General features: G+C 42.3%; 1 protein-coding gene across 1 annotated transcript in view; it reads left to right on the top strand.

Moving 5' to 3' along the window:
- The window catches only part of LOC124740341 (potassium voltage-gated channel subfamily H member 8), a 612,019-nt gene that overhangs the window by 478,884 nt on the left and 115,954 nt on the right, over positions 1–17,181 (top strand). Inside the window, exon 10 of the mRNA XM_047248622.1 lies at positions 14,127–14,326. Within this exon, the coding sequence (XP_047104578.1) occupies positions 14,127–14,326 (200 nt within the window). The remainder of the gene's footprint in view (positions 1–14,126; positions 14,327–17,181) is intronic.

The raw sequence follows: 17,181 nt of genomic DNA on the forward strand, positions 1-17,181 counted from the left end.
CCATCAGAAGGACGAGGACGTGGCCGCTATCTACTACCAGCGAGACGTCTTCCACGCGGTGCGGCGAAACTGAGGCGTGAAACGCGATCGTGGGGGGGTCGAACTCAGCGGTGTGGCGTGGGTTGGAAAATCTACGAACGAAGAGTCACTTGAATTGTCTGAAAAATCAGCTAAAGGAGAGTCACTAGGGACCACGGGCCTGAGTGACTTGTGCCTTATCACTCAAGGAGTCCGAAACATGGGAGGGGCCTAGGTATTCAGCCGTGTTGGGAGAGCCTGATGCCAGAGAATCGGAGTCCACAAATGCAGGTTTGACCCGATACAGTGAAACTGACTGTGGGGTGTCCTTGACGAGAATGTCACATGTTGAATCCTCACGTTGCAGAACCTGGAAGGGACCCTTGTAGGGGGTCTAAAAAGATTGGTGTATGGTGTCGTCCCGTAATATGACGTGGGAACAGTCTCGAAGAGGAGCGGGCACGTACGAGACCAGCAGGGTATGGCTAACCGGTGCATAGAGGCGAATGTTCTTTAAATGCCGTCGCAAGCAGCTAATGAAGTCTGAGAAGGGAGAATCCTCCTGAGCCGTGGACTGGACTAGTTCACCTGGAAGCACGGGGCTCTCCCTGTAAACCACCTCTGAAATGGTGCCCAGGATGTCTGGTTTGTGCGTTGATCTCATCCCTAAAAGAACCCAAGATAGAGCTTCCGACCAAAGGCAGTTATGGCAAATGAGGTTGGTCTTTAAAGTACGGTGGCACCGTTCCACATAACCGTTGCTCTGCGGGTGGTACGAGGTGGGTACTTCACATGCAACACTGCAAAGCGAACAGTGTCGACTCGAACTGCCGGCCTTGGTTGAGTGTGATTGTGGCAGGGCAGCCGAACTGGGCGATCCAAGAGCAGACGAAACCTTTGGCAACCGTCTCGGGCGTGATGTTTGGCAAAGGTATAGCTTCCACCCATCGGGACAAGCGATCAATAGAAGACGCGGAAGGGGGCCGATGAGATCGATATGGACGTTCCTGAAACGTCCTGGATCAATGCGAAATTTACCCAGCGGGGGACCGTATGGCGGCCGACTTTGTTGCGCTGGCAAGGGATACAATCTCTTTTGATATCTTTCCAGATAAAGACCTCGGTATTGATCCGGGTAGAGGCACGAATGCCCGGGTGTGCAAGGTTGTGTAAGGCATCGAAAGCTGATGGTGTGGGGGAGCAGGTGACACCGGTCGTAAGTGCCCAGTTGAAGAAGCGCACCAGACTTCGTCGGCGACGCTAGGGAATCGTGCCTTGGTGAACACGAGCGAGGTGTCTGTAAGGAGTGCTTGGGTGCCCTCGTCTGTTGCCTGAAGAGTAGCTGGATTACACAAGTCGATGGTGTTGGATACTACATTGATGCGTGACAAAAAATCGGCAACGATATTATCCGCGTCCTTTATATAGCAGACGTCTGTCATAAACGGAGACACAAAGTCAAAATGACGGAAACAACGAAGGGGCGGGTCCTTCGGAGGGTTTCGGGAGGCGTCTGCGAGTGGTTTGTGGTCCGTGAGGATATAGAAGGTGCGTACATAAACGTCAGGGCGGAAATGTTTAACAGCCTCGTAGAATCGCAGAGGAATCGGCGCTGTTCTTTGTAAATCGAAGGGAGTGACATAGACGAGATGGTCGGCACACGAGCTTCTGGGATTGTATACTGTCGACAGATATTGTGTAGCCGAAGAAGGTCACAGACGTCTGCCGTACTTGTTACTTATCTTTGTTAACTCCTGCACCGTTCGACTCTAAGGTCTTCAGTACCGTGGATAAGTGATGCCCGTGCTCCTCGGATCTCGGCTGTCTTACTGAAAACGAGTATGTCGTCCAGGTACATGAAACAAAACTCGGTACTGGAACAAAGTTCTTTTTTTTTGTCAGTTTTGTGACTGGTTTGATGCGGTCCGCCACTAATTTCTCTCCTGTACTAACCTTTTCATCTCAGTGTAGCACTTGCAACCTACTTCCTCAATTCTTTCCTGGATGTATTCCAATCTCTGTCTTCCTCTACAGTTTTTGCCCTCTACAGCTCCCTCTAGTACCATGGAAGTCATTCCCTCATGTCATAACAGATGTCCTATCATCCTGCCCCTTCTCTTTATCATTGTTTTCCAGATAGTCCTTTCTTCTCCTCATTCCTTACCTTAACAGTGCACATAATTTTCAACATTCATTTGTAGCACCACATCTCAAATGCTTCGATTCTCTTCTGTTCCGGTTTTCCCACCGTAAATGTTTCACTAACATACAATGCTGTACTCCAGTCGAACATTCTCAGAAATTTCTTCCTCAAATTAAGGTCGCTATTTGATATTAGTAGACTTCTCTTGGCCAGGAATGCCTTTTCTGCTATAGCTTTTGATGTCCTCCTTGCTCAGTCCGTCATTGGTTATTTTACTGCCTAGGTAGCAGAATTCCTCTACTTTGGACCATCAATCTTGACGTTAAGTTTCTTGCTGTTCACATTTCTGCTATTTCTCATTACCTTTGTATTGCTTCGATTTGCTCTCAATCCACACTCTGTACTCATTAGCTCACGTAATTCTTCTTCACTTTCACTCAGGATAGCAATGACAACAGCAAATCGTATCATTGATATCCTTTCACCTTGAATTTTAATTCCACTCCTGAACCTTTCTTTTATTTCCATAATTGCTTCCTCTATGTACAGATTGAACAGTAGGGCGAAATGCTACATCCTTGGCTTACACCCGTTTTAATACGAGCGCTTCGTTCTTGGTCGTCCACTCTTATTATTCCCTCTTGGCTGTTGTGCATATTGTATATGATCCATCTCCTCTATAGCTTACCCCTACTATTTTCAGGGTTTCGAACGTCTTGGACCATTTTCCATTGTCAAACGGTTTTTCCTGGCCGACAAATCCTATGAACGTGTCTTGATTTTTCTTTAGTCTTGCTTCCATTATTAACCGCAACGTAAGAATTGCCTCTCTCGTGCCTTTACATTTCCTAACGCCAAACTGATCGTCATCTAGCGCATCCTCAATTTTCTTTTCCATTCTTCTGTATAATATTCTTGTAAGCAACTTTGATGGATGAGTTCTTAAGTTGATTGTGCGATAATTCTCGCACTCGTCAGCTCTTGCGCCTCCAGAATTGTGTGGATGATGCTTTTCCGAAAGTCAGCTGGTATGTCGCCAGACTCATACATTCTACATACCAGCGTGAATAGACTTTCAGTGTATAGGCTTTCAGTGTATTCTTTCCACCTAACCGCGCTCTCCTCTGAATTTAACAGTGGAATTCCCGTTACACTCTTAATGTTACCACCCTTGCTTTTAATGTCACTGAAAGTTTTTTGGCTTTGCTGTATGCTGAGTCTGTCCTTCCGACAATCATTTCTTTTTCGATGTCTTCACATTTCTTCCGCAGCCATTTCGTCTTAGCTTCCCTGCGCTTCCTATTTATTTCATTCCTCAGCGTTTTGTATTTCTGTATTCCTGATTTTCTCGGAACATTTTTGTACTGCCTCCTTTCATCAATCAACTGAAGTATTTGTTCTGTTACCCATGGTTTCTTCGCAGCTACCTTCATTGCACCTATGTTTTCCTTCCCAACTTCTGTGATGGCCCTTTTTAGAGGTGTCCATTCCTCTTCAACTGTACTGCCTACTAAGCTATTCCTTATTGCTGTATCTAAAGCCTTAGAGAACTTCAAGCGTATCTCATCATTCCTTAGTAGTTCCGTATCCCACTTCTGTGCTTATTGATTCTTCCTGACTAATGTCTTAAACTTCAGCCTACTCTTCATCACTAGTTTATTGTGATCTGAGTGTATATCTGCTCCTGGGTACGCCTTACAATCCAGTTTCTGATTTCGGAATCTCTGTCTGACCATGACGTAATCTAAGTGAAATCTATTCTTATCAACTGGCCTTTTCCAAATATATCTCCTCCTCTTGTAATTCTCGAACAGGGTATTCGCTATTACTAGCTGAAACTTGTTACAGAATTCAATTACTCTTTCGCCTTTCTCATTCCTTGTCCCAAGCCCATATTCTCCTGTAACCTTTTCTTCTACTCCTTCCCCTACAACTGCATTCCAGTCCGCCGTGACTTTTAGATGTTCATCCCCCTTTACATACTATATTACTCTTTCAATGTCCTCATACACCTTTTCTGTCTCTTCATCTTCAGCTTGCGACGTCGGCATGTATAACTGAACTACCGTTGTCGGTGTTGGTTTGCTGTCGTTTCTGATAAGAACGACCCTGTCACAGAAACTGTTCACAGAAACACACTCTCTGCCCTAACATCCTATTCATAACGAATCCGACTCCTGTTACACCATTGTCTACTGCTGTTGATATTACCCTATATTCATCTGACCAGAAATCCTTGTCTTCTTTCCACTTCACTTCACTGACCCCTACTATATCTAGATTGAGCCATTGCATTTCCATTTTCAAATTTTCTAATTTCTCTACCACATTCAAGCTTCTGATATTCCACGCCCCAACTCGTAGAACGTTATCCTTCCGTTGATTAGTCAATCTTTTTCTCATGGTAACCTCCCCCTTGGCAGTCCCCTCAAGGAGATCTGAAAGGGGGCCAGTTCCGGAATCTTTTGCAAATGGAGAGATCATCATCATGGCCTGTGGATACATGTTATGTTCTTTAATGCAGTGGTTTCCATTGTCTTCTGCATACTCATGCCGTTGATCGTTGCTGATTATTCCACCTTTAGCGGCAGTTTCCCATCCCTAGGACAAGAGAGTGCCCTGTTCCTCTGTCCGCTCATCCGCTCTCTTTGACAAGGCCGTTGGCAGAATGAGGGTGACTTTTTGTGCCAGAAGTCTTTGTGATAATTGCAGTCTTGGGTATATCCTCCGTTGCCACGGGTATCTGATAGTAGGCGCGTTTACAGTCAATTACACTGGAGATGAAGGCACACGATCACATGTGGGTGAAGTCGTTAATGTTCGGCACTGGGTAATTATCTACTATGGACCTCGCGTTTAAATGTCTGTAGTCCGCACACATACAAAATGAGCTGTCATGTTTGGTAGCGAGGCGACTAGGGGACGATCAATTATAGTCCATCAGCTGTAGTATACCTGCAGCTAACAGATCATTAATTTGCTGTCGTGTCATGCATAATTTAATACAATTGAGGCGTCCGACTTAGTGCCGGATAGGAGGGCCGACAGTAGTAACTATCTTATGCACTGTCCCACCCATGACGGAGAATAGTGAATGCGGCACATGAGGTTCCTGGTTAACAAACATGTCCGTCGTGTGGGGAGTAAGCCCATGGGTCGAAACATGACCATTGAAGAGTGTAGGGAGTGGCAATGCGAATGTTTGGCTCGCTCGCGTGTTGCCGCGAATACCGGAAGACAGGTAGTGAGCGCACTAAGTGGCGAGCAGGGACGCGTGGCGAACGTCGACTGTCACTAGTGCGCGTGGAAGCCGGCGTGAGCGCGAGAAACGGAGGTGTTGGCTGAGTCACGTGGCTGGCGCGCGGGAGAGTGGGGTTGTTTATCAACACGCGAGGAGGTGTGCGTGTCGCGTGTGTGAGAGCGGGATTGGCGTTCGGGTGCACTGACCAACTTTTAACTTTCATTGAGCCCGAAGTTTTAAAGGTTGAAGCGTTGACTGCTCAGAGGAGCGAAGGCGATGGAGAAGATGCGGGCAGAGCCAACGATGTAGGGATTATATAGATACGTCCACACCCATGTTGGCCAAAAATTTGAGTCTGGAAGAAATGTCTATAACGTACAATCGGCCGTTGGGAAAAATGGGGGAATGTACAGAGTGCCGCGTAGGGGGATGCCTGTCTGGTCCCCCGCAGATTTCGGCGTCTACTGTGCCCTGCGGAAAGCGTTTAGGTGCTGGCAAGGTGATCTACATTTCTGTGCTGCCTCATTGAAGACCTTGTAATACCAGCAGTATGGGTGAGCTGGATGTGGCGGAGGTGGAGACTTAGCAAGAGGGGCGAACTGTCGTCATTAATTGCTTTGGGTAGGTATACTGTCATGTACAGGGTGTGCACTATCCCAGAATGTTTGGAGAGTGCGGAGTGTGAGTGCAGGCTGCCACATCTCATGGAGGATGGAGCAGTGGAGGGGGAGCCCTGCCACTACCAGCAAACATGCGAATCTCTGGTGCAGGCATACCAAACTGTGGCAGAGAACATGGAGGTTGGTGCTGTCACAGGAGAGAGTACAACTGATCAGCGATCAGTAAGCACGATCTGATTGACTCAACGGAATGTGGTAGCAGGTGTATCTGGAGATCGGTGGGTAGCTTAGCAGACCACACCACCAACAGCATTATATATGGCACAGTATGCTCATCGACCAGCACACATAGGCAGCGCCAGAGTTGCGATGGTGTCTAGTCCCCAAAGTGTTCTTCAAATATAATTTTTACGACGAGCTCCTGGGGAGAACAGGCAAGGCGCTCAATTATTGTCCTCCTCTCGAAGTCATACTTCGGAGCTTGTGGCAGAGAGAGGAGCAGGTCACAGATCATGTCTGAGTGGTGGTGAAGGTGTGTCATGAGGCACAGGAACCTGGAGTTGTCCTTGGAAATTTGGTGTAGCTTGAAAATGTGCTCTATCAAAGCGAACCATACACAGGGTTGTCTTCTGACAGCAATGGTAACTTCCTTAGGCGCCCAGGGGGAGGAGACGGAGGAGAATTAGGAACCTCCGGGAACGCCAAATTGTCTTTGTGAACTGTGAAATCCCATTCTGGCCAAGGAATGGTAGCACAACAGTCCAGCATGGCAGACATGGGCAGTCCTGTGGAGAAAACGGGCGTAAAGGCAGAGTGTGGTATAGGTGCAAAACTATGTTTAATACAATTGCCATGTGTGTGATCACTGAGCATACCTGTTGCATCATGGAAGGCCATCATGGCAGTCATGGTCAGTACCATGGAATGAAGAGGTGTAATGGCAGCAGGAGCCAGGGACTCCAAAACTGATACTCCAGCCAGGGGCGTCGTGCTGAAATGTCCAACTCTGGAGGAAATGTAGAAGGCGATCACAGCAGGCACAGCCAGTGCTGTGGAAACTGGTGGCAGAGTTTGTTGTGCAGTAATATAAATCACCGGATGGGGGTGGGAGTATACATCCATCAGTTGCACAACACTAGCAGCAGGTGCTGGACTGTAAACCGAACTTGCACTATTATGGTCAACAGCATGCAGAGAAGTCCTGGGGTATGCCCGTGGTGCACTATTAGTGATGATATGTCCTTGGCTAGTAATCACAGGAGTCATAACAGGTGTGGAAGATGGTTGATTGAAAGATCTTACACGTTGCCATAATGGCAGAGTTGCACATGGCACCACAGTAATGGTCGCAGGAGCATGCCGTGAATGAATGTTCAGCTGTGGAGGCAACCTAAGCTTTGCGTCCAGATTACGACTGCAAGAAACACTTCTGAATATCGTCTGACCTGAACTGCACACAGTGATGGACACAGTCTGGCAATACATGTTCTGAGTGCATTGTTCTGTCTGGAGGTGTAGCAAACAGCCATTGTGGTGAGACGAACATCTCATGTAACGTGGGTGTAGTACGTGGATTGTACTCAATAGGAGAAAATCCAGTCATGGGAGACATGGTGAATATGTCCAGAGAGTTAGTTTGGCTACCAAGACCATGACGAAAGCATTGTGTGGAGAAGTCTCCAGTCTAGCGGCCGCTGCTCGGCTAGCCACTTAGGTGGCGCAGTTGCTGCATGGCTGGCAGACAGTGCCGCACGTAGATGATGCGCGTAATTGTGCGGCGGTCTTTGAATGATCGGCGAGTCACAACAAAGTCACATAAACAGGCTGAATCATCTCAAACATTTTGTCCAAAGAACTCACAGGTGGAGAGAGAGTCCTCGTTTGCGGGTCAATATTTATATCGATGCCACATACTTGTGGAAGTGCTGGCATTCACAGGAAACTAGAAGCTTAAGGATAATTTACTATAAAGAAATTACTAACTCCTAAATACGATCAGGCCCTTGTAAACTAGTTCAATTGATCATTGATCCCCTAAAATTTATCTAGTGATAATTTCTTAAAGTAAACTCTAAAATTCTTGTTAAGGAGATCTCTGTTGCATTGTAATTACTAATTATCTTACCCATTTAAAGACACAGTATTACATTTTAGGAGTTTTTTAGTGTTTCTGAGGAAAATATTAAATAATTTTTAGCCTACCACTGGCAGGGAACATACCATAGTGAAACATAGGCCCACTTAAAAAATAACATAAACAAGTAATAGTTAGTAAAGCATCAACATTTCTTGTGTAAAACTATTGCCTTTACTGTTTTCTTTATTCATTTTTTTAAACAGGCATAAAACTGAGAAGAAAAAAATTAAAACAGCAGCTTAAAAACAAGTACAAAAATGACTCATCTTCCCTTATTATGAATGCTAAGAAACATACTGCACTTTTTATTGGTATATTTTTAATAAGAAAAGATTTTTAGATGCACATTTATAATGTGATGTCCATAGCATAATTTTTTTGAATTAGGATAAATGCTTAGTAAGTCACACTTTCTGCATTCTCGTGAAAGTTTATAAGAAGAACACGAAATTATCAAATGAATTCTCTGTTGGTTCTTACCAGAAAAGGACAATAATAAAGAAAAGAAACACTTTCCAGGTAATCTTCATCTATAATTTATGTACTCACAATCTATCCTTTACCTTCTTAGGCCACCATGAACTGTCAACTAAATGCAACAACCACTGATAACATGTAGCATCTGCAGATATATTAGTGTTTAAAAGAGTTGCTACATTGGAACATGTATTACATATAATTTTTGCTTCTCGAAATAGCATATCTTAATATGTATTTATAAGATATAGAAAAACTGTTTACTGTGGACCTGTCAAAGGTTTGTTTAGCTATCATCTGAGTTTGGACTCTTGGTTAGCATGCTTGTTTCATCAGCAAACATTAGAGTTTTGAATTTTCCTTTAAATTCATTTGAAGATCATTTACATAGGTTAAGAGCATGACAGACCTGGTACTAGTTATTGTCAGAATTTACATGTCATCTTCCCCATTCTGAGATTAGTTTCACTCTGATGATTAAGTCATTCAGTGCTTTTTGTTGTGAAGTTGAGACTGCATCTGTGCAATAGTGATATGATTAATGCCTTTTTTTCCCCAAATAGAATCTACCAACAGCATGTCTGGTTTAGTTCTGAAGGAACTTCACCTTTGAGGTTCTGTATGGCTTCAACTAAGGAGAATCCTTTACAAAAGTCAATTATAAGGGCAGTTAACATGTTATGCTCAGAAAATTACCATAGGCCACTTTCTAAACTTCCAGGAAGAATAAATGAGTGTAATTACTTTGTAACTTGGTGAAGTTTGCATACCAGTATCTCTTGTGTCATAGATGGGTTATTACATCATGTTCAAATCAGTCATGGAGTCAGTGACTGATTACAAAAATAGCTTTACGATAGCTCTGGTAGATTTTAATACTTTGTCAGAAATCAAATCATAGAAAGCAGAATTGCCAATTGTTAGTTACCTGATTGATTTTTTAATCTTCTTAGAGGTGTTTCTTTTGAAATAATGCCTATTGATGGTTTGTGCAAATATATGCCAAGGATAATCATACACAGCTGCACTGCCTGACAAAAGAAGCGAAGCATCCAGAATACATGACCAGATGTCATTGTAACTTCATACATTTACACATCAGTGGATATATAAATGATTAGAGTTGCAATTCTGTGTGACAGGCAGAACAACCACCATAATGTATTAGTGCTGTTCATGTTTTGTGTTGTTACCAGGTGTAGTATGGTATAAAGGAATGTAAAGAGCATCAGATGTTGAGTGACTGCATTGAAAGACACAGAGATGTCGTGTACTGGACTGAGTTTGAAAGGAACCTCATTGTGGGTCTCTATTTGGACAGTTTGTTGAACATGCAATATCCAGATTTGTGGGGCCTTGGGATGTGACAGTGACCCAATGTTAGACTCGATGGGAACATGAGGGCAGACATACTCATTGTCAAGATTCCAGATGAACGCATCTGATCACCACAAGGTAGAATTCCCATATTGTGCACCAAGCACAGATTTGTGGGGCCTTGGGATGTGACAGTGACCCAATGTTAGACTCGATGGTAACATGAGGGCAGACATACTCATTGTCAAGATTCCAGATGAACGCATCTGATCACCACAAGGTAGAATTCCCATATTGTGCACCAAGCACAGATTTGTGGGGCCTTGGGATGTGACAGTGACCCAATGTTAGACTCGATGGGAACATGAGGGCAGACATACTCATTGTCAAGATTCCAGATGAACGCATCTGATCACCACAAGGTAGAATTCCCATATTGTGCACCAAGCACATTATAACTCCTTTGTTCCTGCACCTGCTATCTGAGAACAAGCAAGGGACTCCCTGCAGCATTTTGTGTCATTCCACACCATTGGTCACGCACTAAAAGCAGCCAGACTACAGAATTACCATCTCGTGTGTAAGATGCTGTTATTAATATGACAAAAATGGCTGCATTTCGAGTGGTGCTATGACCAGGGAAGTAAGGACAACACATGAATTGTGCCACAAATTGTTCAGCTATGAATTTCTGCTCTGCACTACCTCAGATTACCATTATCAGTGAGTATGTTGATGACCTTGGTAGAATTCCTATTCATACAATGTTTTAGACAGGCACAGTGGTGTTACTCTTAATGGTGTATTGTGGGAAGCTGTAAGCTATGACTTCATGTCAGGGCTGGTAGTGAATGGGCAAACTCTGACAGTACAACAGTATCATGGCCTTTTTGCGTCCTCATGTGCTACTTCCACGCAACGGTATCATGGAGCCATTTTCCAACAGGATAATGCTTGTCCACGCGCCTCTATGAAATATCTACTTATTGCTGAGCTAGCCTGTGGCCAGGAAGATCTCCAGATATGTCTCCAATGGAACATGTGTGGAACCAGCTTGGATGTCAACTCTGTCACAGTGTCAGTCTCTAATATATCGAGAACCAGTTACAACACTTATAGGTCAACTTGCCTCAGGAGAGTATACAATGGCTTTATAATGCCCTTTCCAACTGAAAAAGTCCATGCTTTCAAGCCACAGAGGGTGCAGCATCAAACTTATATAAGTGTACTCATATTGCAAAGTTCTTTGTAAATTTGACTCAAATTAGTAATCACTGGAATAACATCACATACCTTCTCAACCCAAGAAGTTTTATTTTGAATCTTCATTCTCTTCAGGGTACTTCACAGTTTTTGCTTGGCAGTGTACTGTATATTTTGTTGTACACTGGTGGTTGGAAAGTTTACTGTTTCTATTAAGAAGTAATCATTTTATTTGATGGCTTGGAGACTGCAACATTTCATTTTAATGACTCATTTTCACTAAAGATGTTGATTACATGTAAGTACCTTTACTGACTGTATTTGATATTAAAAGATTATTTGTTTCTTTACAAACTTGTACATATTTGACATAATCCACTCACCCAGTACTATCCATTATGGAATAAACCTCATCTCTTATTAGGGGAATAATTGAAAATGATGTCCACTAGACTCATTAGCAACAAAATCAGTATTCAGTACCATGATTAGTGGTAAAATGTGGCCGGGCCAGTGTGATCAAAGACAAAGCAGCTATCATGTGAGTTGATTTCTGCAATGATGTTCATCAGAGAAAAGTGAAGAAGTGTGAATCAGAATGGTGTGCACTTGTTTTCTGCTAATGGCCACATAAATACGTTCTCACTTAAAGAGGACTGAATAGTAACTGGTGATTGATATATTGGAATGTGCCTTCCATTGCTCAAAGGGAGTGAATCCAGAGAAAATAGAAACACTTCACCACCTATCTTATAGTCCACAAGTGATTTCTTTATTAACCAAAAATTACAGAAATTATCCACACCAACCTAAGTCACATCAACTGGATGTGACTGTATAACATATGCTTCTCGACAACATTAACAAGGAGATCTTCTGTGCAGATGCCACTAAGTTGGTTTGTGCAAATGCATCTGAAGAAGATCCCTTTGAAAATGTGTGAAAGTAAGTTTTGTGCAAATCTGTTAGTTTGTTCCACTTTCTGTAATCATTCAGAGTGATCATTATACAGGGTTCCCCCCCCCCCCCCCCCAAAAAAAAATAAAGTGTTGAACACTTTGAAGTTGGTAGTACTCATCAAAACAAGAAAAAAAAGTCCAATAAACATGGGTCTGGAAACATTATCTTTCTGAGATAAATACATGTTTATGGGAAGAGTTTCATCAATTTTGTGTGATTTATTGTACAGTACTGTCAACCCAGGGTACATATCATGGTGTTTTACCTTCTTCCAAATGTGGATTCACTTATTTGTTTACTGTTATTGTGCCGTTTGTTCATACAAATGGTGTAGTACATTTACATTTTCTCTCTTCCACTATTTGTCAGCAATGGAAGCCAACTACTCGACAAGTGAAATAGTGGATATGATATTCTGCTATGGTTTAGCAAATGGACATAGCCTGCAAGACCATATCCTCTACACTTAAAAATAGCCACAGCACAGTGTGCTCTGAGACAAGCTGTTCAGCAGACATTTCCAGTGTCTGGTGCACCTTGGAAGGCTGACAGCGGAAGGCCCCACACAGTCTGAAAATCTGAAATAGAGGAGCATATGCTACAAGCGATGTAAGAAACCCCTGGGACCAGTATGTGTTGATTAGTAGCAGCAGAAGGCATGTCTCACTCTTATATTTGGGGGTACTTCATGAACAATTGCTATACTTGTATCATCAACAGCTTCTTCAAGCCCTAAGGCCACAGGACCATCATGGCAAATGGAGGTTGTGTCAATAGCTGTTGCAAAAGCATGCTGTAGAGCCACTGTTCACATCCAAGATTTTATTTACTGATCTGGCCGGGATCACAAGAGATGGTGTTGTGAATTTCCATAACCAGTATGTATGGGCAGATGTAAATCCCCAAGCAGTACAGGAAAGAGGGCATCAACACCAATTCTCAATCAGTGTATGGGCAGGAATACTTGGCAACAGATTAATAGGACCATACGTACTACCACAAAGATTAACTGGGGCGCATTATCTGGACTTTCTCATTAATGTATTGCCTACCTTGCTGGACACTGTGCCATTACAGCAGCAAATACAAATGATGGCGCACAAGCACACTTTTGCCACAGTGTTCACAAACATCTGACACAGACATTTCAGGCCTGCTGGATTGGTCAGTGGTGCCCAACATCTTGGCCTGCTCATTCCCCAGACCTCAATCCCCAAGACTTTTGGCTATGGAAACACATGAAGGAATTGGTCTAGGCTACACCAATCAACATTGAGTGGACACTACACAGTCATGGCCTCAATGCATGCCATCAGGTACAACAACAATCAGGCATACTTCAAAACGTGCACCACTCCCTATGCCAGAGGGCACAGAGGTGCAGCGTTATGAATAAACACCACGTTGAACATGTCCTGTAAACATATGATCATTGCAGGAATTATACATTTCTGGGCCCATGTCTATTGGACATATTTCCCTTGTTTCAGTGAGTACTACCACCATGCACACACAGTTAATCAAATCACTTTTCTGTTGAATTATCTTGATTAACATTAGCATCCTTAGTGAATTTTGTTTTATGGGCATTATGCTGTGGTCCATTCTCAGCAAACTTAATTTTGAAACTGCTGTCCAAGTCTTTATAGCCTCTGCGTATGTCTTAAGCATTAGGAAACAAAACCTTAGATATATAAATATGTCTTGGACCACAGCCTAATTACCCTGCAACAAAATTCTTCAAGGATTTAGCATTATTTGTTGCTGACTTATCTTTCATATGATCTCAAGGAAACATTAGTATGCATGCATGAATTCATATGGCAGAGTTCTTGTTGGCTGAGCCATGGTATTATAAAAAGACATGTATTATAAAATAAATTGTAAACAAATAACCAACAGGAAAGGAAGCAGAAGTTCAACATGACAGGTATTCAGTTCTTAATCACATAGCACCATACTGAAATCTAATTACTTTGGTCAGTATATAGATTGTTTGCATTTGTGCAGCTTTGATGCATGCCGTGGTTTTTGGAAATGTGACGGCTATCATTCAGCGAATGTATTCTCGGAGATCCCTTTATCAAACCAAATGGAGAGATCTCAAGGACTTCTTAACCCTTCACCAAATTCCAAAGGAAATGAAACAACGAATGCAGGACTATTTTCAGACAATGTGGTCTCTAAATCATGGAATTGATATACATGAGGTGAGAGAGGTGTGTATGGGTGCAACAGATTTTAGTTAATAATTTGAAGTTCACTTTCTGTTTGCACCCAGTGTAGAGTAGTTATTTAACTGTATGCTAAATTATATTTTGAGTAATATTTGGAACAGTGCACGTACTAAGTCCCTTCTGTCCAGTGTATTACTTTTTTGATATTTGTAGGAAATTTAGAGAACTTGATTTTACTATGAGTTATAAAGAATGTACCATACAGCAATAACTGCATGTTATTGTGTTTTAAATATGTGCTCTTTTAAAAATCAAGTTACTAATTTTGTAACACTCTTTTAAATGTTTTATTTCATAACTTTTGCTATTTTGTCATCAGTGTTTAAACAGAAAGTTTGTTTCATAATATACTGAAGCTTAAGTTAGGGCAATAAAACTTTATAACTGTATTCAAATTTACTGTGATATCTCACAGACCTGTAACACTGTAGCCAAAAAATGTTGAGTTTCTAATCAAATGCCATTACCAGATCTGGTAATATCAGCTGAATCTATTTCTAGCTGAATTTGCTGCAGAATATTTATTGTAATATTGGGTTTCAAACTACCTTCTGTCATTGTCCGATGCCCAGTTCCCATGATTCTCTATGGCCCCATTGATCTTCTCTTAAATCACTTCATCTCATTGCTGTTGCAATCCCTTGTTCCAAGTTTTTCTTGGCCTTCCATGTTTTCTGCAGTACTGCGGTATCAAGAATGTAATCCTCTTAGGTAAGATAAAGTCCCCCACCTGCTGCAAATAAGCATACTACATTGTTTACATATGATATCAGTTGTTAAAGAACCTTCCACCCTCTTTGTTACATATTTTCTCTCTTCTGTATATTCCCAGTGACCATCTGAACACATCCATTTCAGTGGTCTCCAACTTCTTCTTCTTATTCTCCACACCCTTCATGTCTCTTTCCCATGCAACAATGAATTTTCAGTTTGAGTTTCATAGATAATGTACAGTAAGGTGATGAAAGTCATGGAACAGTGATGCACACATATACAGATGGCAGTGCTATCATTTACACGTGGTATAAAAGGGTGATGCATTGGCAGAGCTTTCATTTGCACACAGGTGATCCATGTGAAAAGATTTCTGATGTGCTTGAGGATGCACAACACAGATTAACAGACTTTGAACAGTGAATGGTACTTGGAGCTAGACACATTAGACATTCCATTTCAGAAATCATTGGTAAATTCAATATTCTGAGATCCACAGTGTCAAGAGCATTCCAAGAAAATCAGATTTCAGGCGTTACCCTCTCACCATGGACACAACAGTGTGTAACAACCTTCACTCAATGACCAAGAGTGGTGGCATTTGTGGAGAGTTGTGAGTGCTAACAGACAAGCAACACTGCATGAAATTACTGCAGAAATCCATGTGGGATGTAAGACGCATGTGTCCTCACGGAAATTTTGCCGCATTGTCCTAATGGATAGTGCTGTAAAAGTTGGCATTCATAGTCTTTGGCAGCAGATACAGATGCAAATGCCTTTGCTTACAGCATGACATCAACTGCTGTGTCTCTCCTGGGCTTGTTACCACATCAGTTTGACCCTAGACAGCTGGAAGACAATGGCCTGGTCAGATGAGTCCCAATCTGAGTTGGTGAAAGATGATAGTAAGGTTCAAGTGTGGTGCAGACCCCACGAAGCCATGGACCCAAATTGTCTATGAGGTATGTGTAAGATGATGGTTCTATAATGGTGTGAGCTGTGTTTATTTGGAATGGACTAGCACCTCTGGTCAGACTGGGCCAATCAATGACTGGAAATGGTTATGTTTGGCTGCTTGGAGACCATACACAGCCATCATGGACTTAATTTTTTCCAAACAACTATGGAATTTGCATGGACACACCATGTAATCAGGCCACAATTGTTTGCAATTGGTTTGTAGTACAGTCTGGACAATTCGACAGGATTGTGTGGCTGCCCAGATCACCTGATGTTAATGCCATCAAACATTTATGGATAATAATAATAGAGAGGTCAATTTGTGCACAAAATGCTGCACCAGAAACACTTTCTTAATTTTGGATGGCAACAGGAGCAGCATGGCTCACTATTTCTACAGGAGACTTCCAATGACTTGTTCAGTCCATGCCACATCAAGTTGCTGCACTAAGTCAGGCAAAAGAAGGACCAACATGATATTGGCAGATATCTCATGACTTTTGTCACTCCAGTGTATTTCTGTTTCTTTTCTATTTTTCTATTCCCATGGATTCCATTTAAACAAGAGGTCAGTCCTCTAGCCTAAGTTATTCATTTTCTAATTTCTTTGCCATCTTTATCTGTGGCATCAAATTCCACTCCTACATATATGTAACTACTGGAAGCTGCAACCTGTTTTGTATCAGGTTGGATGCTATATATTTCTGCTCCTACTGGAAGATATTTTTTTTCTGGGTGTTAACTTGTAAGCCACATGACTTACATTCTTCCTGTAGGTTCTTTGACACAATTTTACAACTTGTTACTGTCACAGATTGATCGTCCACAAATTGCTTTGTGTAGAAGAGGGTTTACCTGTATCTATACCCATTCCTCTGAATTTCCTTTTGCATTACCTTAGAGGTTGTACTACATATATTTTAAACAATGTAGGTGATACACAACACCCGTGATGTAAACCCTTGCTCAGAGGAAACTTTAGACATAATCTATTACCAACTATTATTCTTGATGTTAAATTGTATACAAATTTCTGAGACCCTTTATTAAAGTGTATAATTGATACACAAATCCTGTACCTTTGTATAGGTATAGCATCATGTGTCTTAGGAAGGTCTACAAACATTAGATGCATATCTTGGATGGTATCCATA

This window comes from Schistocerca piceifrons, chromosome 1, assembly GCF_021461385.2.
Source record: "Schistocerca piceifrons isolate TAMUIC-IGC-003096 chromosome 1, iqSchPice1.1, whole genome shotgun sequence".
NCBI lineage: Eukaryota > Metazoa > Arthropoda > Insecta > Orthoptera > Acrididae > Schistocerca > Schistocerca piceifrons.